The 23,542-nt window shown below is 33.9% G+C and overlaps 5 protein-coding genes and 1 non-coding gene across 6 annotated transcripts; 2 read left to right on the forward strand and 4 right to left on the reverse strand.

Annotated features, from left to right (window-relative positions):
* Window positions 1-211: 211 nt before the first annotated feature.
* On the reverse strand, window positions 212-1,268 carry LOC17898572 (photosystem I reaction center subunit III, chloroplastic). The gene is made up of 2 exons (XM_006305525.2): window positions 829-1,268; window positions 212-641 (listed from the first exon to the last, which is right to left on the reverse strand). Exons 1-2 carry the CDS (start codon window positions 1,179-1,181, stop codon window positions 332-334), a joined length of 663 nt encoding a protein of 220 aa, XP_006305587.1. The 5' UTR covers window positions 1,182-1,268; the 3' UTR covers window positions 212-331.
* Window positions 1,269-1,981: 713 nt separating this feature from the next.
* Window positions 1,982-2,097, forward strand: LOC111828793. The gene has a single exon (XR_002832554.1). It is a non-coding gene; the product is annotated as a U5 spliceosomal RNA (small nuclear RNA).
* Window positions 2,098-2,443: 346 nt separating this feature from the next.
* On the reverse strand, window positions 2,444-2,945 carry LOC17896883. The gene has a single exon (XM_006304299.2). It carries the CDS (start codon window positions 2,822-2,824, stop codon window positions 2,612-2,614), a length of 213 nt encoding a protein of 70 aa, XP_006304361.1. The 5' UTR covers window positions 2,825-2,945; the 3' UTR covers window positions 2,444-2,611.
* Window positions 2,946-3,492: 547 nt separating this feature from the next.
* Window positions 3,493-4,843, reverse strand: LOC17899837 (ubiquitin-NEDD8-like protein RUB2). The gene is made up of 3 exons (XM_006303323.2): window positions 4,710-4,843; window positions 4,229-4,488; window positions 3,493-3,850 (listed from the first exon to the last, which is right to left on the reverse strand). The coding sequence occupies exons 1-3, from the start codon at window positions 4,800-4,802 to the stop codon at window positions 3,733-3,735; spliced, it is 471 nt and encodes a 156-aa protein (XP_006303385.1). The 5' UTR covers window positions 4,803-4,843; the 3' UTR covers window positions 3,493-3,732.
* Window positions 4,844-7,280: 2,437 nt separating this feature from the next.
* On the reverse strand, window positions 7,281-8,805 carry LOC17899809 (F-box/kelch-repeat protein SKIP25). Its single transcript, XM_006304994.2, has one exon. It carries the CDS (start codon window positions 8,610-8,612, stop codon window positions 7,455-7,457), a length of 1,158 nt encoding a protein of 385 aa, XP_006305056.1. The 5' UTR covers window positions 8,613-8,805; the 3' UTR covers window positions 7,281-7,454.
* Window positions 8,806-16,904: 8,099 nt separating this feature from the next.
* On the forward strand, window positions 16,905-21,962 carry LOC17896734 (mediator of RNA polymerase II transcription subunit 34). The gene is made up of 20 exons (XM_023789480.1): window positions 16,905-17,080; window positions 17,371-17,594; window positions 17,718-17,864; window positions 18,007-18,222; window positions 18,373-18,477; window positions 18,631-18,735; window positions 18,825-18,947; window positions 19,119-19,207; window positions 19,367-19,403; window positions 19,491-19,524; window positions 19,691-19,743; window positions 19,818-19,895; window positions 19,988-20,053; window positions 20,319-20,385; window positions 20,477-20,530; window positions 20,628-20,735; window positions 20,822-20,886; window positions 20,987-21,065; window positions 21,340-21,542; window positions 21,617-21,962. The coding sequence occupies exons 1-20, from the start codon at window positions 17,017-17,019 to the stop codon at window positions 21,806-21,808; spliced, it is 2,109 nt and encodes a 702-aa protein (XP_023645248.1). The 5' UTR covers window positions 16,905-17,016; the 3' UTR covers window positions 21,809-21,962.
* Window positions 21,963-23,542: the final 1,580 nt, after the last annotated feature.

The raw sequence follows: 23,542 nt of genomic DNA on the forward strand, positions 1-23,542 counted from the left end.
TCAACCGCACGTGTAATCCACGCACCCCGTCACCTTCTTGTAACCAGTATGGGCCTGAACTTTATTACCCAATGTTACGGCCCATTTTGTCCTTTTAGAATCGCAGATGTACATGATCATACAGACTCTCACATTCACGACCTTTGTTAAAATTTAGTTTTATGCTCTTTAACATAAGACCGTGCGTTATATATTGTATCATGAAACTCCCTTTCTAAATGCGCAATTCAAATTTCAATAGTTTTCGACAATGCATTGTTTTCTTCAATAGGTACAATGGAAAACATAAGAGATTAGAGAAAGAGAGTAGTAACAAAGCAGAAATCATAAATCAAACATCCTTAGCAATGAGATCACCATTGAGGAACTCTCTGTAGGCAGCAACGGGCCAAATGAAACCACGGAAGATGATTCGACTAGCCAAAGGAACATCGATGATGATCTCTTTCATCGCGGGTTTCTTCTCTCCACTAATAGCTATCAAGTAGGTTCTTCCAACCCACCCAATCCATCCCGCAATGTAAAGGAATAGAATCCCTGGTGTAATGAACTCTCCCCAATGCCTCTGGTCTCCGTTCACTATCAGGTGTGGTAGACCATCTGACCCGCATAGCAATCCATAGTTCCCGTAGTTCTCGAACCTAACACATTCATTTTCTTTAGCTATCAGTATATTGCATCAAATCAATCCAACAGTTTCAAGAAACTCCTCACTTAACTAATCAAGAACTCATACTAAAGCAATGGATCTAACAAGAATCAAGAACAGAGGAAAAGCTCTGTTTTTAAGGCTAAAGGAGATAAAAGAGAAAAGGGAGACGAACGAACCTGCGTTTGGTTTTCTCGATCTGAGCGTTAAGAGCAAGAGCAGGAGCACTCTCAGGAGCGTAAAGCTTAAGAGAAGACTGAAGCTTCTTGATCTGTTGCTTCTCCCGCTTAGCGAACTGTTTCGATTCCTTGCATGGAGTCAAACCGGAGATGTCGGCAACAGCTGGCATAGGAGCTGAGAGGAGGATGGAAGAGAGAGCCACAGCCGCGGAGAATGCTTTCATGGACTGCGGTGTAGTCGAGGATTTGTCATCGGAGCAGACGAATCTTGCGGAGGATTTAGGTACGGATTGAGTCAGAGATTTGTTAGATCTCGGGTTCAGAACAAGATTCGTCGGGATCGTGAGCGACATCTCGCTTTCGGTGTTCTTCGAGGTTCTACGAATTCGGACACTAACTTGTTCTAGATTTTGGGGGATGTGTGGAGAGAAGAGAGGGACTTATGGGAGGAGCTTTAGATTCTTAGAGAGATTAGTGGAGGAAGAGGAAGATAAGAGAAATGGTCTTGTGGTGATTATGTGGCGTGATTTTATTGGTTGATAAGTAACATGTCACTGGATAAGAGATTTTGCCGCGGATTTTTTTGTAACTTTGTCATTTGATGTTGTAGATATGTGGACTAGGCTAATGTGGACTACACACGACTTATCTTTATTTTTTAATTTTATATACATATCATGTATAATGTATAAATAAATAGATACATTTAATTAATTATGTATACATCTTACATAAATGATAATAATTAAATACAGTATACACTATGTAGACAAAATAAAATAAAAAGGATATACATGTAGTTTAATATTTGTAAAATATGTAAGGACCAAAATCAAAGAATAAAGTTGATTTTACCACAAAAAAGAAGAAGAACAAAGTTGATATGTAAAATGTCCAGCTAACCAATGTGTATTTTTTAGTTAATCTATTGTTCCGTAATTCTAATTATTTTACTTTTACTATACCAAAGGAAATGAAAACGGGCCCGAATTCAAAGCTAGTACATATTGAGCTTTTAATATCCAGAAGGGCTAAAACCTCAAAAGCCTTTTATCAAGGTATTTCATGTATCCCACATCGGAAGACTGGGAGAGTTTGATACTAGAGACTTGAGTATAAATAAACTTCAGCATCCTCATTAGTAAAATCACGCAGCCATGTGGTGAGCACAAAGCGAACTATTCTTTCGCCTTTTACTAAAGAATACCGTGTGCTCTCCACGCTAAGCGGCATACGCCTATTTTTGGAGGGTTCTGCCTTCGGGTAGACCCAAACAATTTATAAGTCTGAAGTATTTTTTGTCTCTCAAAACTGAGAGATATTATTACTCTGAAATGAGACTGACAAGATCTACTGAATTAGTTTGCTAATTTATTCTTTGGTTCAGAAAGCTAACACTCGCCTAACAAGCTCGATTCTTGGACAATAATAATATCGACTCACTCAAAGAGTCATTATTAACAACATAATCTTCTTCTTCCACAACTCGAAATCACATTATCCCAACCATTTCATGAAAACTATGGTTCAACAATGTGACTGGTAGATACAGCTAAATAACAATTTATCTTTAGAAGATTCTTTCTATCTCCTCTGTTTCTTGTAGAGCATAAAATTAATCTGCAAACAAATTCTTAGAAACCATAGTAGGCTTTCTTTATTATTTACATCAAATGAGATAAGAAACATACACAAATTTAAGAAGGGAACATATCACAAGAAAACTAGAGACCAATCGAAGAGAATACAGTAGTTCACAATATTTTGAACAAAAGCTAGAAAATCAGACGTTTTGAGAGTTGTCGGGCTTGGCGTGAGGTGACAACGGCGGAGAGGATGCGGCGATTGCACCGGGAGGTGGAGCAGGAGTTCCATACACCTGAGGATTAGTACGGATCTCACGACGGCCGCGAGATTTGCCGAGGAAGTAGCAGCCGAATCCAAGAAGAAGACAGAAGAAAATTAGAGGCAGGGATATGACAACCACCAAACCCATCTATACCGATCTTGAGATCTAGTTTCAATCTTCTTCCTTGTTTCCTATTTTTTGTTTTGTTTTGTTCTGTTTCTTGAACTCTTGGTGTTGCTTTGATTCTACTTCATTTGAATGTATTTATATGAGTGAGATTTCCTGGAAGGATCTGATTCTGTCCGCAACGTTTATGTCTTGTTAAAGCTTTAAAGCTCTCAACGTTTAGATCTCTAACGGTCACTTTTTGTTTGTGGTCCATGTCATACGTTTTCTTCTATAGTGTTTAATTGTTTACAAATGTCATGTGCTTGTCGCCTTAAGAATGGGTTATAGAATCAAACTCATGATTATTGATGCAAGATGAGATATGAGGAAGGTATGCAGAAATAAACAATCCCTACTTATACAAGAGAAATACACAAACCAAATAACTCAGATATAACTACTGCAAATTAAAGTTACCAAGGAATTACAGTATAACTTGTAAATGGGGTTACTTGTGGTGTGGAACATGTAATAATCTAATTCATTGTAACACTAATCCGTTATCCTTAATCATTACCATGTTTTGCTACTTTGTATTACCAAAGGATCCATTATACAGTATTAACTCAAGCAACCAGCAAACTCAATCAGCGTGGTCTAATCCAACCCATAGCTAGTTCTTTAGGCTACGAGTCTCTTTCTTGAAATGGAAGAAGAGATATATATTCATTATATAACTAGCTAAACCCAAAGAAATATGTTAAGTATGATTCGATATTGAACAGATTATTGGCAAAATGATCCAAACCCACTAAAACAGCATAAGTCTTCAAAGCACCAAATCCAAATTGCATTCACTTTTTCCCCCATGAACTCTAACAAGCCACAGAAATGATACTTCCGAAAAACTAAAACATAAAAAAAAAGGTATCTTCAAGAGTTACTTCTCAGAGAAGACCAAGACCACCCCTAAGAGCAAGAACCAGATGAAGAACAGAGCCTCCCTCTATGGCATAGTCTTTCGCCGTTTTGTCATCAGCCAACTGTTTTCCAGCATAGATGAGCCTGCACAAATCCAATGAGATTTATAAGCATCCAGCAAATACTAACAAGATCAAGTTATCAGCTTGCAGGCAGAGTATAATCACATAAAGAAGCTGCAATTTTCACAAATACTTATGAGAACCAGTATTAATATAACAGCTAAGACGATTATCAGCTTGCAGGCAGAGAGTATAATCACATAGAAAGAAACTGCAATTTCACAAGGGTACAAAGCAGACTTTTAAGTCACTAAAACATGAACATCAACTCGACAAAACCGCAAACATTGTGTTAAAGAATCAATTTTTACCAAACCAGGAACAGCTTTGTTGACACAAAGATTAGATATTGTTCTAGAGGCTTCCCCTAAACCCAAATAGGCAACTCAGTATAATATACCTTTGTTGAACAGGAGGGATGCCTTCTTTCTCCTCAACACGTTCCTTGATCCGATCAATAGTATCGGTAGGTTCGATATCAATCTCAATCTCTTTTCCAGTGAGGGTCTTCACCTTAATCATAGTCCCACCCCTGAGCCTCAAGACCAAGTGAAGTGTCGACTCTTTCTGGATATTGTAATCAGCAAGTGTTCGACCATCTTCGAGTTGTTTCCCAGCAAATATCAGCCTCTGTTGATCCGGTGGTATTCCCTCTTTGTCCTGTTTTCTCAAATACATGAAAACCCAATTAGAAGAAGAAGAAGAAGAATACCAAATCTGAGAACTCGTAACTTGGGATCGCACAAGAATTTCAAAGCAGAAACACAATCGGAGAAGACAAACCTAAGATTAATTAAACAAAATCAGTTCTAAAGGGAATCAAAATTTCACAGTCCAAAGAGAAGAGTAAGTAGAAATCGAAGTCGGAGGGAAGAAGGAACCTGGATTTTGGCTTTGACATTGTCGATGGTGTCGCTGCTTTCGACCTCTAGGGTTATGGTTTTTCCGGTTAAGGTTTTGACGAAGATCTGCATTTTTTTTTCCTTTTCTTTTTTCTTTTTCCGATCTCAAGATTTTGGCGTCTTATATAAATAAATAAATTGGGATATAGTTTTGAAGGATTTGGAATAAATCCTTTTTTTTTTTTGAATAAATAAATCTTATTGAGAATAGATTTTTTGATATACAGTAAAACCTCTATAAATTAATAATATTAGGACCATGGAAATCTATTAATTTATATAGGTATTAATTTATCGGTAAATTAATAATTATTAATTTATAGAGAGATATTCCTAATTTGGAAAATATTTTCAAAACAATATTTAAAAATAAGATTTAATCATGATAATTAGTATTTTATACATTCAATTACAAATAAAATAATAATAATTATGTATTAAAAGAGAATATTAACTATTTTTCATATAGTAAAATATTAGAAATAAAATCTAAAAAAACTAATGTGTCTATATATATATATGTATTTTGAAAATTTTACCTAATTATTAATTTATAATATTGATGGGACCATATATTTATAAAAGTTTTTCAAAAAAATTATTATCTTATTATTTTATCGAAATATGTCTAAAATTACACTGGTCCTAACTTGGGACCGGAGAAATTTATTAATTTATAGAGTTTATTAATTTATCGAGTATTAATTTATAGAGGTTTTACTGTATATGCGTTTGGACTACGCTATATTCTTCTTTTTTTCCTATACATTAAATTAAAAATATTAAATTGTTTTCCATTTTTTTTATATTATCTTTTTATGATTTTTTTTTTAAATACATGAGATTAACCTAGACTGTTAAATAATTTCTTTTATGTGGTTTTGAATATATGGTGATTCTGATTTTAATTTAGAATTTTTAGCATTTTAATTTTTCATTTCCGAAAAAGGAAAATTTGTATTAAACAAAAAAAAATTATGTCAAAGAATAGATTTCCTATTGGTTCGAGTTACTCATGTGTATATGGAAACTAACCGTCGAACAGACGGGTTAGCGAACTATGTGTTTAGTTTACCACTTGGTTTTCAGTTGTTAGAAGCTTGCCTGAAAATTTGTGATTCGGTATTGTTTGATGATGTAAACGGAATATCTTTTTCACGGAATGTTCGTATGTAATTTTCTTTTTAATTAATAAAACATAAGAGGTTTTTGTCTCTTATTTATTACCAAAAAAAGAGTAGATTTCCTGGATGTTAATTTTATTTTTCTAAATACAGTTAAAAAATTTAATAATGGGACGATGTACATTGAACATTTTAGTTTTATAACCAAAAAAAAAATTTGAAACAATATGCTTGTCATATTTTTTTGTTGGAAATATGAGCTTAATTAGTGCGAGATACCCTGACACGCATGGTAAACTAGACGTGGTTTGAAGCAAGAACTATCAAATGGGCCAAAGGTAAAAGCAACAAGTTAGGTTCAACTTGTCACAGTTGGTGACCTGATATGTCAAGTTAGGATGAATCTTCAATGCACTTGATAAAATGTATATCTCTCTTGTCTGTAGCTGAAGTTTTGTAATTTATAGACTCAAAGACTCATAATTCCATCAATTCATGTTAGAGTTATGAGGAGCTTGTTTTGACCATAATTAAAACACATCGTTCTAACTACTTTCTCCCCAACCACTGAAAAAAATCTATTTCCACCATCTTTATTCGAATGTGTTCCCTTGTAGCTAGAACCCATGTGTGTTTTATTGGGGATGTTTTTTCAATCCTTCATATGCATTCAACTATATATTAATATATTTTCAAACATTAATGTTGATATTTGTTCATTTTGATAACCATATGATGGTTGTCTATGTAGTAGTCAAAGTCTTAATTTGGATGAATTACATTGTGAACGTGATTGGGATGTCTCAAGTCTTTTACAAAAATCAGAGACAATTTTGAACAAGACGTTCACGTTCCACTTCCACATTTTGATATGGCGACGACGTCAGGAGGCAAATGGTAATTTATTTATGTAATGTAACACAAAGAAGGTCTTTCAATGGCCCAATGGATCAGATCATTCTAAACCCAACAACCCAAACACTCATTTTCTGAATTCTCTTTGTTAACATAAAAAAACCCCATATTATGTCTATGTCTATTTTGTTTATACGTAACTGCATGTGTAAGAGAGGACTTTATAAATAGTGTGGTTCCTATCCATAATTTTGTTGATTATTTTACTTATTAGTAAGGAACGTGGGTTGCTCTTGTTTCCTCCAACTTGGTGACTGGTGACTGGTGAGTCTCTCAACGTTGTAGCATCACCCACTGGCTTTTACGGGTCAGTGTTCGTACGTACCCTTCAACCAATTCCATGAAATCAAAGCACTGATACGTAAACTGATTCACTATAACTATCAATTCCTCTATGTATGTTATATAGTACATATGAATAAAACCTTATTTCTAATACTAAATTTCTAATATTTATAGATTATATATTTTTTTGTGATTCCCAGAAGTCAGAACCAAACAAATTAAAAAATAAAAAAATCTTACGTGCCGTTCATTTGCAGGTATTAAAAAAATAACGACAAGATGACACTTTTCCACCAGAAAAAACGGGAAACCAAAACAAAAAACTAAAAAGTTTCCGTATACAAAAAGAAAAGAATAATAATAATAATATCACCCAAACAAAACTAAAAAAGACAATACGTCAGCAAAAATCCGGTTTACTCATTCTTGGTAAAACATGAACCGAAACCGGTTCAAGCCCATGCGGAATCTCAACATTCCAAATCTTCGCCGGCTCCGCCACAACATCCACCACAACTACCTTCCCATCAACCGTAACGACACAGAGCTTCCCGGAAACCGCCGTAACTTGCGTAGCTCCTTTAAGCATCTCCTCACCGCCTTCAACTACAACCACTTCTCTCCACTCCCTCGTCTCTTCGTCGTATTTTCTCACTGTCCCTCTCTTCTCATCCACTGAATAAAGTATCTCCTCCTCCATCGCTGCCACCGGACCTCTCCATCCGACCAACATCTCCTCCGGCATAGCTTCCCAATCATCTTTTACGACGTCGTATATAGCTCCTTCTTTAACCGCGTCTCCTTTTACGTTCACCATTAAAAGCTTACTTCTATATCCAACGGCATCTATAGCTTCTCGACTAAACCGTAAATCTCTCATATCTCTCAATTTCTCCCAATTAAACCGTTGGTTAGTACGGTTATTTTCGGTTAGATCTAATCTCTCGGTAGATTTCGCGACGGTTGATGAAAACTGAGAGCTTATTCCGCTAGCGATGTAAATAGCTCCGTCGCAAGCTCCGGTGGCGCACCACCTTCTCGGAGACCCGATTTGAGGACCGGAGCTCCAAGTTGAGGAAATTGGATCGAAAATCAACGGGTGAGAGATCGCCGGAGAGAGCTGTTGGTTACTTCCAGCGATGAGAATGAGTTTTCCGGCGGCGGAGACGCATTGAATCGGTAGATTAAAGGAGATAAACGACGGATGACGGTAAAGAATCCGGTGAAGAGGCGGGTCAGGTGGAGGAGGAGGAAGCGGATCCCATTTCGAAGAAACCGGGTTGAAACACATAAACCGAACAGACGGGTTAGCCCGACCCGGATCCGACGTTGAATCGACGAAAAGCGCGTAGAGAGATAGAAACGAAGGGAATTCCGGCGAGTAAAGAAGACGGCGCCACCGTGTACAAACGGCGGAGAGTAGCGACGGACGGCGGACGAGAGAAAGACAGATCTCCGTTATGTGATCGGGAAGTCCTTCGATTAGAGCAGAGTCTTCATTACCGGTGACTGTTTTTCTTCGTTTCGCCGGCGGTGAGTCAACGGCGGCGGTAGACATTGATCTCGGCAGTTTCAGTTTTGAATTTGTTTTTTTTTTTAATATTTATTTTTTTCTTTCTTGGTTTGGATTTATTAAAGAGATAAAGGAGGCGTGAACTGTAATGAATGAGAGGGAAAAGTAGTAATGCGTAGAGACAGAGGCCATATATCAAAATCGTAAAGGCCAAAGTTGGAAAGTGTTCACATCTCTATCATAAATACGTAAAGCTTACTGATAATATAAAACTTTATATTTATAGCATCCATATATGATTATTATAATCAAGTGGGTATTAATTAAATAATTTAATTTGTTCGATAGTATTATTATAGTGTTACCACTTTAAAACTTTTTTTTTTTTTTTCATCTGCAATTATATTATTGAAATCATAAAGTGTTAAAGGTTACAAACATAAACCGGCAAAAACAAGATATTCCCGGAGTTTAAAGCCGGCAGAAAACACAATATCTCCGGAGTCTAAAACCCTATGGAAGGGAGCCTAAAAACTGAAAATACAAAGCTATAATCATAGGGGATAGGGAAAGAAATCCGTTACAAAATCACACCAAAACGAAAACCTCGATAAAGAAAGATTAAACCAAACCCAACAAAGAATGCAAACATCAAGAGATCCTTTGCTAGTACATATCGAAGATGTCCTCGGCCAACCGTCGATAATCAAATCCTCCTCTAAGAAAATGCCTTAAAAGTAACAAAAATCCTATGATCATCTTCATAACCCGCAAAGATAGAGCCACTCATACCTCATCACACTTTCTTCCGGGTACGACGACGTCGTATACAAGGCGACTTTTTGCACCTAGTTAGACCACTTTAAAACTTAGAAGTAATATATTAGTTGTAATTTTACTATATAATATTCAGCATCATGCAAAAGAAGAAGAGAAAGAGAGGAAGAAGAAGAAGAAAAACTATCTAGCTGAGACTTATAGAAGATTGAAAGAAGTGAAACAAGTTAAAACATCCATAACACTCAAGATCAGTTCTTGCAGGTTTCCAGTTGTGGAGTTGACAATAGTTACATATGTGATGTGTGAACATTGGGGCAGAAGTGAGTAAATTAGTAACGACTACGTTTTTGAGACTCCAAGTTTATCGAAACTTTTCCAAAACTCCAAAGTTTGTAACACACGATAGTATTATTTTATTGTTATTTGTAGATAGATTAGAAAATATTCAACATCATGCCAAATGTGAATTTAGGTATGCATGCTCATGATGGCATATCTTTTTATAGTTTATCTATATTTGAAATTTTTTAATAATTATATATATATATATATATAAATTGTATAAAAAATTGAATTTAACCAAAAAAAATTGTACAGTTAATGCATCAATTTGTTGTAAAAATAAAAAATAAATAACAAAGAATCTAGTTTAAAGAAATAAAAGTGGTTTTGTTTATAGTGTTGATCGAATAAAAAACTACAAACTTATGTCGTTATTGTAGTGATGAGATATGATCTCTCAAATCTTTGATTAAGCTTATACGATTTGGATATTTTTTCAATGAATTTCAGTTTGATCAATAATAAATAACTAAAACGTTCATTCTTTTTATAAATTGCAAATACAGTTTTATGTAGAAAATTATACAAAGACAATAAAAACCCTATAATACTAAGACACTGAACATGGTTTACATAATCTCAAGATAAGTGCAGAATGAAAAAAGATAAGATAAGTGTAAATGTCCATCTAAAACATAAGTGTAGATTGAAAAAAATATTACATTTATATTGTACAAAAATATATTTTTGAAAGTTTTAGTGGCATTTATCTAATGCGTAACACATTATTTTCATTTTTCTTCATTGTGAATTTGAGATACAATACAAATCTAAATGATATTTTTTAATATGATTATATTATGTCCTAACTGTTTTGTTGTATCTCATTTTTTCTCGTCTCCTCTATTCCCACATATCAAATAAGTACAAAATTTTCAACTTTTAGTTATATATTTATATCTTTAATTTGTTTACTTTTCATACTCGAAGTAAGAAATATTATGTTAGAATTTCACTCTGACAACATGTTCCTTATAAAAATTGTTTTGTTTATCCAAAATTTTTAGTATTTCACGAGTGAGCACAAAATTCATAGAGGCAATACATGAATATAACCACATGGTGGTGGACTAGTAGTTTTCGTTTGGTGGAACAGGAATCCTATTAATCTATGTCATGGATCGTTTTTAATTTCGGATTTCAGCTACTTACCATATACAAATTTTTCTAAATTATTAAATTAATTTATCTATTCTGTTTTAAAATATAAATATAATTACGATTATATGAACAAATTGCAAATTTTCCTATTTTCATATTTTTGGCTAGTGTGTATTAAAAGATCCATACTATTGTATAATGTGTACGTATAGTATATAGTATTAGATAAATTAGATAAATTTGTGATTGATTTATTGATAACTATGATAAGGTCCAAAATCTCCCTTTTATGAGAAACTTCTATTATTCTTTTCTCTTTCTTTTTATTTTCTGGGAGATAAAAAAAAAACAAAAAGCGACAGAGACATATGTTTGGTTCTGTATGGTATTTTGGTGTGTGATGCAGATTCAGCCTTCTTTCCCCCCAATCTTCTCAATAATACGAATATGCTTTTGGATTTTTATGTATATACATCCACTCGACGTCGTTTCTTTCCCCTGACCGATAAAATTATTTTGTTATGTGATGCTCTGATTATTGATTTATTCGATATGTTGAAATATATATGTAAGTCTTTTTCTTATATAAGTCTTGTACTTAACATAAATTAATATTTGAAGATTATAGAAAACTATAATAATTTATTCAATATCTAGCAATTTATGTACTTGTGATTTTATATCAAACACTTTAAACTGGTTACTGAAACTGCCATGTGCTTTCTTATGCATATCATTTTTACACAACTGAATTTTCCAATTTTGGTTCGGTTTGGCTAATTCGATTTGGTTCGAGTTTATATGTTTTTTTAGTTATATATCATTTAAATCTATCATTTTATAGGGATAAATTGATAAAATGGATACGATATTATTGTTTTCTTTAAGAAAAGTGATTTTAATTGGTTTATGTAATAAATCACAATTGTAAAAGGGATTTGTGGTGGCGGCCACCGGACACGTGAATATACACGTGGTTTGCATGAATATTCCGGCGAGAGAACCTTTCAATAATAAAGTGTGTTTTCTTTTTTGATGAAAAATTTAATTTCGTGCTGATAAATAAATAAATTTATGTGCAATTGTCTCTTCTAGATCTTTTTATCGTCTTTATTCAATTGTTTCTTCTAGTTTTTTTTTTATAATTGTTGTTAATTGTTTCTTCTAGTTAAAGGCTAGCTTTTTGGTAAGACTTGCAAAAAAGAATGTAAAACAACAATTAATTTTGTGCTTATCTATTCACAAAAAACAAATTTTCTTCCTATAGAATAATACAAAATGAATTTTTTCACACTGAATTAGCTAACTCATGTTTTAGTGTGACTTGTTATTATATTGATGTATGTATATCCTAATACTTGTAGATATTCAAATGAGATAACAAATCAAAGATTGATCATAAATGAAAGAAAGTAAAATAATTAAAATATAAAGAATTTGATTGTATATGACTTTTCAGAACGTGATATTGATCACTCGTCAAAACATAAGTACAGTATATTGGAGTATGATACATATAGGTGGAATGCGTCATAATTAGACGAATGATATTGACTATACTTCTAAGTTTGTCCCAAAAAAAAAAATCTTGATTTGATTTGATTATGTGTGATATAGAAAGAAAACTCACGTACATACACATACACATACACATGTAGTTAATAAACATTTATAATTTATCTTCTATATATATGAGAGAGGGCTCTAATAAGGAACCAACTTGGTTTCATTAAGCTTTGTGAAAACGTTTTCGGATGTTGTCTCCGATATTCACAAACTTTGTCCTCACATCGATCCCTCACTATATTTAGATCGTCTATCCGGTTTTGAGTCTTATTCAATGGCGAAGTTATGATTTCAGTTCAGGAATTGAGTGTTATTCAGTGGCGGAGTTATGATTTCAGTTCAGAAAAGTCAAAAATTAAATTGAAGTTTAATTATGTTATTAAAAAATTTTAGAAGGGCCAATTATGTTATTTTACTAAAGTTAATTTGAACTTTTCATTAATTATTCATCGAATTTTAAAAATTTACCAGGGTCAATTGACCCCTATGGTAATACTCTACCTCCGCCACTGGTCTTATTTCATATTTGATTCCTTTTTGTTCGTTCCGGATTCTTTAGATTTCGAGGATCTTTACATGTCGTGTTAGCCAAAAAATGAGTAGTAGACTTAGTATAGGTGGATCTGTAAGAAGTTGACTGAACTATGATCATAATTGGTATGTGTGTGTGTGTCTCGCATCTTATCAATACTTATTGTTAGTTCGATCGATAATTAATGTCTAACATTTTTGTATTTTGGTAAATCGCATAAACTAATGTTTTGATTATTTATGCCAAAACAGTTTGTCCTCTCATTTTGCGATTTTGCTTTTCTGTGATGGAGAGTTAAAACTGATAAGTAGTGCTTTCATATACAGTATAATATTTTAGCTAACGAACTTATTGTCTGGTTATCACTTATTTTATTAATAATAATCGTTATCAAGTTATGTCATATGTAATAGTCAAAATAATATATATACATAGCAAGAATTCTTCATATTATATAATCAACAGAATGATAATTTCATAAATATGTAACGCGTAATTAGGTTTGTTTTGCGGTCCTCCCATTGACATTAGAATGTTCAAGCTGCCCAAATCTTTTTGACCACTTGTATTTTGATAAATTATAAATGAAAATCATTGTAATAATTTGGCTGATTCTGATCAACCCATATGTATTATGTAAGTCGATCAGTACTATAGGGTTTGACATGCAGAAAAAATGATATAGGTATAGTATAAGTTATTTATGTATTTGTGTGGACTACGAATCTACAAAGCGTATATGCAAGACAGCAAATACATGTAATGTATTAGGGATGTGTCGTCTCAATTATTTTATTTTTCTGGTGAAGTTTGTAAGCATTAAATGTAGAAAGCTGCTCCATATATCCATGGGACAGCACGTATTTATTAAAAAAAAGAAAGATTATTATATAGTTGAATAAATTAAAAAAATGTGAGTATACTACAGTATTGATTAAATAAAGTTTGGTGTCAGTGACAAAGACAAAAGAGTGTCGTCGTCTCTTCTCATTTATGATCATCATCCAATCTAGTGGCTCTCAATTGAAATGCTTCTCTGTCGCCGTCTCTTCTCTTCTTTGCTCTTAACTAATTTTTTTTTTTTCAGAAAATAATAATAATTTGATTTTCTTTTTGTATTTTTTAGGTAGATATTTTTTTCTTTTCTTTCTCTATAAGACAAAACTTTTAAATCAAAAATGAATCCAAAAAAATACTATTACATGTACATAATAATTAATCAGTCTTGTTTATTAGTTTTCCAAAGATGACGTGAAATATATATATAATTGATATGGATCCCCTACATATGACTTTATAAATGGTTGGATTTACATTTGACTTATGCATATATCATATCTTTAATAGAACTCAAAGTCTACGTACATAAAACCAAAAAATATAAAAATGAAACAAGGTCTACGTACTATGTACGTGTTGACTATAATGGAAAGGTCTAAAACCGTGTCTAAAGTATTCGAGTATATTTATTTCATAAAGTATTTGGGAATTTGATCTTACAAAAAAAAAAGTATTTGGGAATTTGAGTATATACTTAAGATACGTTTATATGTTCTTTTATGCTTTCAATCGAGTTTTGATGTTGGAATTATATACAAGTCGATAGTTGTTGCAATAGCTAAATTTTTTAACGTGGATATAACCAATTAACCATGTATCAAGAACAAACAAAAAGCATGTCAGTAACCATGCATCTTGATAAATCATCAAAGTTTTATGTTTTTGTATCAATAATTTTTAACAAACCGTCATATATATAATTACGAATAAATGTTACGTATTGATGATATATATAGCATACTAAAACCAATTGTTACGTATTGCGCAGTGTAAGTCATGTACTCGTGTTTGTATTCAAAGGGAGTGTGTGGAGGAGAGATAGGATATATACCTTCGTGCATGTGCGCCATGTATAGTGTGATCTGACGTCCATATATATCGAATCGTGAAAACGAAGAAAATCTTTGGCTGACTGGTGTAGTCGTAGTTTAGTTAAGAGTCTCAGTCCAAATAAGGTTTTTGTCAAATACTAAACAAAAATTAACCCGAATATCAATAAATTGAATTAACCAAAATCTACAATATTTAGAGTCTTAATTAGGATGACATAGAATTATATAACTAGCGTGTTATTCTTCTCCTCTTAATTCATCTATAAGTTGTAAAAATCAAAATTTCAAAAGTCAGGGTAATTAAGGAACTTTGTTCTATTTTTGTTGAACTAGTCAACTCATAAACTACTGACTTACACATATTAATACCTCTAACAGTGTATACATACATATGTACTACACTTGAATTTTCGTGACTTGAGCTTTAATGTTGGTAGCTAAACGATTGTTTTTACTATATATGTATGACCCATTTTATTCGCTCTCCATGCCTTGTTTCATAACCATATATTAATATTGGAGGTGATATAGATAGAGTATATATATCTTGTTCTTGGGAAACTTGCCTTTGACTGAATATACTATACATTAAAATATGCAATCACGTGTTTGGTCAAAATCTTGAAATGAGAATCTGTGAGCAAAAGCTTCGTTGTTAGTAGTTTCGAGTTTCAACTGGATGTTTCGATATGATTGATTAAAAGGAATGATGACAGAAGCGATGACGTAAAGAGCAAAAAGCTAGTTTTGTCGTGTGGCGATCGAGCTATTAATTTAATCGAGAAGGTAGCTAGGGGATTGACTAGTGGGATCCGGTATGGGTCGCAGATTTTGTTCGGTCCCGACAATGTTTTTAATTATATAAGACCTACTATATATAACTTATTAAAATGAGAAAACTATATGTTATAAGTAAAATAATTTGTTTTCAATAGCTTAAAAGCAATGTTGTTCAATTAATCTAAATGCTAAATCGTGCATGTATTAGTTGTAGAAATAATTAACGTCGCGACTTAAAATTTGAATGCAAACGTATTATCATCAGTATGTTACTGTAGCTATAAACTTTAGCTAAAAGTAAAAACATAAATTGAAGTGCATAAAAAAAGAGTATACATATGTTAGAAAACATAAGTTGATAAGGCATACAGATACTTTACCAATCCTCATATGGCATGGCAGCAAGCAAGACTCCAGGACGAGGAGGTTCGGATTCCATATACATGCATGGATGAAGGCATATATGAAGGCCAAGTGATAAAATAACCAAGTACAATTTTTCCATGGTTTCTAATTGTTTATTGTAAACCATATACCAAGAATACAATTTTTAAATGTAGGTATAAGTTAAAGTGTCTCGTCACGCTTTAACCGAAAGTTTTGGTAGGTCTTGTTTGGACATATCGAACGAATCCATGATCCCCTTCCACTCCTGGCTCCAGCTGATCACTTTGACCTCACTCACTCATCTTCTTCCCTATTCTAGAAAACAATGTATTTAGTATACAAATACAATACATACCCCAATTAATACCTTTATATTCACGCGTACGTACTCTTTTTTTTTTGTTTTTTTTTTTTTTTTTTTTTTTTTGTCTTCCCTTTCAAGCGTACTCGTTGCTATATATGTAGCTTTTTTAAGACATAAATAGTTGCGGTCTCCAACTTGCAATATCATGCCAAACCAAACCAATCGTACCTTTTATTCCACTTTAATTGTTTATCAATCTTTTTATTCATATGGTCGGAAACATCGTATAATTTATTAGGTCATCAGTTCATTTATATCAAGTATACATACTCTATATTTACAGCTTAAAACCAGAGTAGAATATGTTGAAGGAAAATAATATAGTATTATACTAACAGTCATATAGATATAGTGGTTTAGAGATCAATATATTCATTTATACATACGTGAATCCATGGGAAATGAATCATATATTAAACGATACATTATAAGAGGCTTGATAAAAAAAGCTGATAAAATTAATTTTATTCATATGATCAAAAAAGTTATATATTTTTCCTTTGGTAACCAAACTAAAAACTTGTGATATATTAAGCCAACGCCGAGCATCATATTAAAAAGCCCATTTTGATGATATTAGCCCGTTTATGGCCCAGTATGTTCTGCTCTTCACCACTTTGCTAACGAGCCGTCGTTGCGAGTTACGGTAGCGACGCCGACGACGGAAGGGTAAAACACACCGGCGTTGATCCTGCCACTGATTCAATGGAGAGTGAAGCGATTCAAGAGGAGCTCCAGAATTTAGACGTTGAGTTAAAGGATGTTCAAGGTTAACCTTTCTTCCTTTTCACTCGTTCCTGTTTTTGTTTTTGTTTGTCTTTCCGTTTCTCAAGTTGCTTCTGGTATATACACATAACCTAGAAAAAGCATTCAAATTCTCCATTTTTGTCTGCTTTATATAATATATATAGAGGGTTCAGGTTAATTTCCGACTTCATAGCCTTAAAGAACTTGGATTATTTGTCTCTGATGCTTGATGGTGTTAGGATAAGGAATGATTTAAGTGAAACTTTTAGCTCTGAATTTGTGTTGAATTTGTTGATTGAAATTGCTTTGCAGGTCAAATAAGTGCTTTGATTGAGCATCAAGATAAATTATACGAGAGGAAGTCTGAGTTAAAGACATTGTTAAAAGCATTAGCAGCATCAGGAAGCCCTGTTGCATCATCTGGTGGATCTAGTGCTGTAGAGAATTGGTCTGAGGCATTTGAGTGGGATTCTCGTGCTGACGATGTTAGGTTTAACACCTTTGGTATATCCACATATAGGGCCAACCAGAAGGAAGTAAGTGACTTTCTTCTTTTTCTGATCGGAAATGCGATCTGCTTCATATGTCAATTCTTGTGTCCACGTTTTTTGTATTTTATTATGATGTTCAGTGTGTTGTTCCCTTGGATGACGTGACAGATTATTAACGCTATAATGTCGGGAAGAGATGTTCTGGTGATCATGGCAGCAGGTGGCGGGAAGAGTCTTTGCTATCAACTCCCCGCTATACTTCGTGGTGGTACAACTCTTGTTGTCAGTCCTTTACTTTCACTGATTCAGGATCAGGTTAGTACTGAACTTAGGAAAAATGTTTTGTAGGTCCACCGCAGGAAAGAGCTAAATTTTCATAAATATTCACTTAACTCTAGATCTTTAGATGTTCTTTGGTTATGTGTGTTAAGGCCAATTATTGTTTACGATTATTCAGGTTATGGGGTTGGCTGCTCTAGGAATTTCAGCCTACATGCTGACCTCTACTTCTGGCAAGGAAAATGAGAAATTTGTGTACAAGGCACTTGAAAAGGGTGAAGATGACCTCAAGATACTTTATGTAACACCGGAAAAGGTATCAAAGAGCAAAAGGTTCATGTCGAAGCTTGAAAAGTGTCACAATGCTGGTCGCCTCTCTCTTATATCAATTGATGTAAGTATCTCCTGGTTATAGTTTCTTATTCAGAAAATTTGCCATGCCACTATCTTCTCTCTTTCTGGCTTTCAGTTATGTGGATATACCGCACTGTTAAAAAAGACTACATTCTGAATGTTCAATTTACTATCTTTGGTTCCTTTGCAGGAGGCTCATTGTTGTAGTCAGTGGGGCCATGATTTTCGCCCTGATTACAAGAATTTAAGCATTCTAAAAACCCAGTTTCCCAAAGTTCCTATGGTGGCTTTAACTGTATGTTTTTGTTTCATCTAGTCCATGATTTATTCGTCCAATTTTGGGTATATAGGGGATATCCTGCTGTATCTTAAATCAGTCAACAGTAGGGAGCTTGCTCCTGTGCTCATCAGAAAATGACCAGTAACCATCTTTATGTCTCTATTGCAGGCAACTGCTACACAGAAGATCCAAAATGATCTGATAGAAATGCTGCATATTCCTAAATGCGTCAAATTTGTTAGCAGTGTTAACAGACCAAATCTCTTTTACTCGGTACTCATAGTAATGAATTTCAATAACATATATTTCTCATGCTGTAAATAGTTTGTTGGTGTGGACATGAGCAGTCAATTATCGTGCAGGTGCGAGAAAAATCGGCAGTTGGTAAAGTGGTGGTTGATGAAATTGCAGATTTCATACGGGAATCATACTCTAATAATGAATCTGGAATTGTCTATTGCTTCTCACGGAAGGAGTGTGAACAGGTTTGTAACAAAATTTACACATCACCATATGTACTGAACTTACCATTCTATTCTTCTTTTGCACTTTTCATTTCTGAATTCTGAATTTCTGATCATAAAAATTGTTCTTGTTGAACCTTGGATCGGGAAGAAAAGCTTACATATATTTTTTCTTCCACGCTATGGTGATAGATTGCAGGTGATTTACGAGAGAGAGGGATTTCTGCTGATTATTACCACGCAGACATGGATGTAAATATGCGCGAAAAAGTTCATATGCGGTAAGCTTATATTTCTTAATATGTGTGGTGCCTGGTGCTTACCTTGAACCTGAGATTCAAAGTCCAGCTCTGATGCATTTCGACTGTGCTCTTGATGATCAAGTTATTGATGTGCAATTTGCAGCATTGCCTGACTATTTTGTTGTGTCATGTTCACAGATGGAGCAAGAACAAGTTGCAGGTCATTGTTGGAACAGTACGTATATTTTCCGTTATCATTCTATAATTTACTGGTAGAGTGATCTACATTAATCAACTCTCGTTACTATTTGTTGTTTTGCAGGTTGCCTTTGGCATGGGAATCAACAAGCCTGATGGTTAGTAGTGCTAACTTTTGTTCCAGTTTTCTATAGTGCAGATTTCTTCCTCTTGCAAGTTATTACCTGCTGATTCTTAAATTCATTCTATTTCTAAAAACCCTTGCATTTTAGATATCACCATTCTTACTATCTTCTCCAACTGATACATGGGGATTTGTTGTAGTCAGGTTTGTCATCCACCACAGTTTGAGCAAATCGATGGAGACTTACTATCAGGTTCCAGTCTTTTGTCCACTAAAACTCGACATAGTTATAATGTTTTCTCTTATCACCTAAGCATCATAATGTAGGAGAGTGGCCGTGCCGGTCGTGATGGCCTCCCATCTGAGTGCATCCTCTTTTTTCGCTCCGCTGATGTTCCCAGGCAGGTGAGCTCCAAATTTACTCTACCCTGTTTATATGTGCTGTATATATCTATATATTTCTGAAATTTCATTGATGCTTTTTTTCCCCCCAACAGAGTTCCATGGTCTTCTACGAGTATTCTGGTCTACGGAATCTCTATGATATAGTTAGATATTGTCAGGTACGCTGTTTTATTACCTCTTCCCTGAAGAGTGTATCATCTTTATTACATATAATACTAAATATCGGAGCAAACTGTGGCAATCACTTTGTATTGGTTTAAAGCACCAACTTTCAAGAGAGTTGTGTACTTATCTCAGCCTGCGTTAGAGTGACCAAATTGCTTTCTTTTTTTTCACTCTTTTATGTTATCTAGCCTTAAAGATTATGGTCTTGAAATATTCTAAACTGTACGCTGCCATAATCTCTGAGATTCCTTGTTGCAGTCTAAAACCAAATGTCGTAGAAGTGCTTTTTTCCGTCATTTTGGGGAGCCATCACAAGATTGCAATGGTATTCTTTTTTACAGTTGTCTACTACTGATATATTTTCTACTAGGTCCACTAATTCTAGATTTTCTGATCCTTATTCTACATTTGGTAAGGAATGTGTGACAACTGTGCCTTGTCAAGTGAGGTCGAGGAAGTTGATGTATCGGGTATGCCCCTACTTTCATTTGCAATTTTTCAACAGCTATGGGCCGTATGTCGGTCGATAATGTCATAATGTTTTTTGGTATCATGAATTCCTTACAGACCTAGCTAAGCTCGTGGTTTCTATGGTGCAAGAAATGCAAGCTAAGGATCAAAGAGTCACAATGTTACAGCTGGGTGACAAACTCAGAAATAAGCACAAAGATCTAAGTTAGTCACATTTTTTTCATTTATTAGTTTGAACTGCACTAAGTTTTTGGTGTTATTGTTGTTTTTAACCTCTGTGGTAAACTTAGGTGCTGAGTTAAAGAGAGACGAGATAGAACATCTTGTGATAAAACTGATCGTTGACTCGGTGTTGGTAAGATCATTGTCTATGTTTATTGTTCTCTGTCAGATTGTAATACCTAATTTGATTCCTATTAGCAATGCCTTGAAGAGTTTTTTTGGTTTTTGTACAGAAAGAAGAATTCCAGCACACGCCGTACTCGACAAATGCTTATGTAACAATGGGACCGTTGGCCAACCAACTGTTGCAAGGTAAGGAGTAAGGAATTGCCTTCTTTTCACGCGCAAATGAACACGATAGGCTTCCGGATTTGCAAATGCCTGTTTTCTCGTTTAAGTGTTCGCCACTCAGGTAGTTGAATCAATAGAAGGAGAAAATATTAGAAGCATCATGTAGTTTTAGTGAGTATATATTGTGTAGTTTCAACACATCTCATTTCCTTTTGAAATTGTGTGGCTAGCTAGGGGTACTTTCTAGAAGTTGGACTTTTCATAACAAAAAACCTATCCATATTGTGTGGAACAGGAAGAAAGACGATTAAAATGGAATCCTCAAGCAAACAAATCAAGAAATCGAAAAGAAGTATTTCATTTTCCGGGTTAGAACTTAAGCTTGACGAGCTACGGAAGGAGATATCCGCAGCTGATGGAAACATACTCCCTCACACGGTCCTCTCAACCCAGCAGATTGGCTCGATAAGTTCCCAAAAACCAGATTCATTACAAGAGGCGAGTTCGCGTTTTATTCGTTTTATCTTATGTCTGATAGCTTGCCTTTAAAGCTTTATTGGTTTGATTTGCAGTTGGAGAAAATTATAGGAAAACTGAAAACAGAAAAGTATGGAGACAGGATTCTTGAGGAAGTAAAAAGACACGATGCAGTCTCTGAGCAGCTTGTCGAAGACCCAGCAAAGGGAGAGACATGTAAAAGCAGATCAAGAAAGAGAGCTAAGACAGAGAATGAAGTTGTTTTGTTAGATGAAGAGGACGCTTGATGAAGCAAATATCTTCTTATTAAATCATCGTAGCTGTTAGGAGAATTTTAGTTTTTCTCTCTTAAAGGTTCCAAATCCACATTATTCTTATGTAAGAAACTAACGGATTTAATATCATTAAAAATAATTACTAACATACTCTGAATGAGCATCACTGTCTCTCTGGTCATCTTCACATCTTAATACATTTTCTAATTTCTTTTCCATGAAGAAACCAAATTGCAATAAAACAAACATAAAAAACCTCAATGACATCAAGTTCCAAACTTTGACAAAAAAAAAAAAGGGATATTAGCACTCACACCTACTTTTTCACAAACTATTCTCTCTTACACCTACTTCTTGCTACTAGTATACTTTTGCCTAATGAAATTACTACACCATCCCTTTCTTTTTTCCCTTTTTCTTAAATCTCTCTTTATTCTTTTTATTTTTTATTTTTTTTTGGCAACCAATCTCTCTCTCTCCTCCTTTCCTCCCTCTAGTTTTCCTAATCTCCCGTTTCTGTTTTTGATGCAGCCTTTAAACTCCCTTCTTCTTCTTATTCCTTTTCTCCCCACTCTCTTTCTTCTCTCCGATCTAAATCTCGAGAGCTCTCCCTCCGTAGAGTCGCCTTCCTCGTAGCTATTTTTTTCTTTCCTATTTGCTTGGGATTTTTCCTTATTTTCTTTATCGATTTTGAAAGAGATTGATATTTTTAAAAACGATATGGTACAAGTTTTGATGGATTTGCTTTTTACTTGTTTCTTTTGGCTTATGGAACATTTTTTGTGTTATTGTGTATATGAAACAAAAGGAGAGGAAAAGTATAATCTCTCAACTATATTGTCTTTGCTTGGAGTAAATATTCGTATCATATAAAATTCAGATTAAAAAGTTAAAAAAAATACACATGGATATTTTTCAGATACGAGTGATATAGTAACGGCCAATGTCATGATGATGACTGATGGAAACCAAAATATTGAATCCATGATTAGCCATCCATAGTAAACATTCAATTTGGACTTGAGTTCAAGGACACCTTGACCATATATATCCATGTGGTTATAAAAGTATGGATATGCTCGGATGTTCATTAAAATGTTTGGAGGTTAGGATGTGTCATATGATTTATGGTTTTCGTTTTAGATTTAAATTTAAGGTCAGATTTTAGGATTTAGGATTTAAAATATAGGATTTAGGGATTAGTGCTTAAAAATAAAGTTTATGGTTTAGAGTTTAGGGTATAGGATTTAGGTTGCAACTCCGTGTCCTTATGAAGCTTTTGAGTCTATAAGGGTATGGAACTTCATGTTTTTGAATTAAGGTTTATGGTTTAGGGGTTAGGATGTAGTTTATGATTTATGGGTTGGTTTAGTGTTAAATATAATTGGATAAGGTTAAAGTTTGAGATTCATTATTTATGTTTAGAGTTTAGTATTTAAAGCAAGAGGGGGTTGTTTTTGTTATAGGTTTTAGGGTTTAGTTTTTATGGTTTAGGTTTTAGGGTTTTGAGTTTAGATTTAGGATTTAGTAGTTGGGTTTAGGGTTTAGAAATAATAAAGCAGAGATATAACAAGTGTGTACACTAATTTGTTTTTCTTCACTACATCCAAATTATCATTAAAATTGATGCATTCATAAAACCCTAAGTTGACACCAGAAATGTCATATCCACAATAACTTGTCCATATAAAAGTAACAGTTACAAGAATGAATATATGTTCTTAAAACACTTGTTCTATTGTATGG

Source organism: Capsella rubella, unplaced genomic scaffold (genome assembly GCF_000375325.1).
Source record: "Capsella rubella cultivar Monte Gargano unplaced genomic scaffold, Caprub1_0 scaffold_1, whole genome shotgun sequence".
NCBI classification, from domain to species: Eukaryota; Viridiplantae; Streptophyta; class Magnoliopsida; order Brassicales; family Brassicaceae; genus Capsella; species Capsella rubella.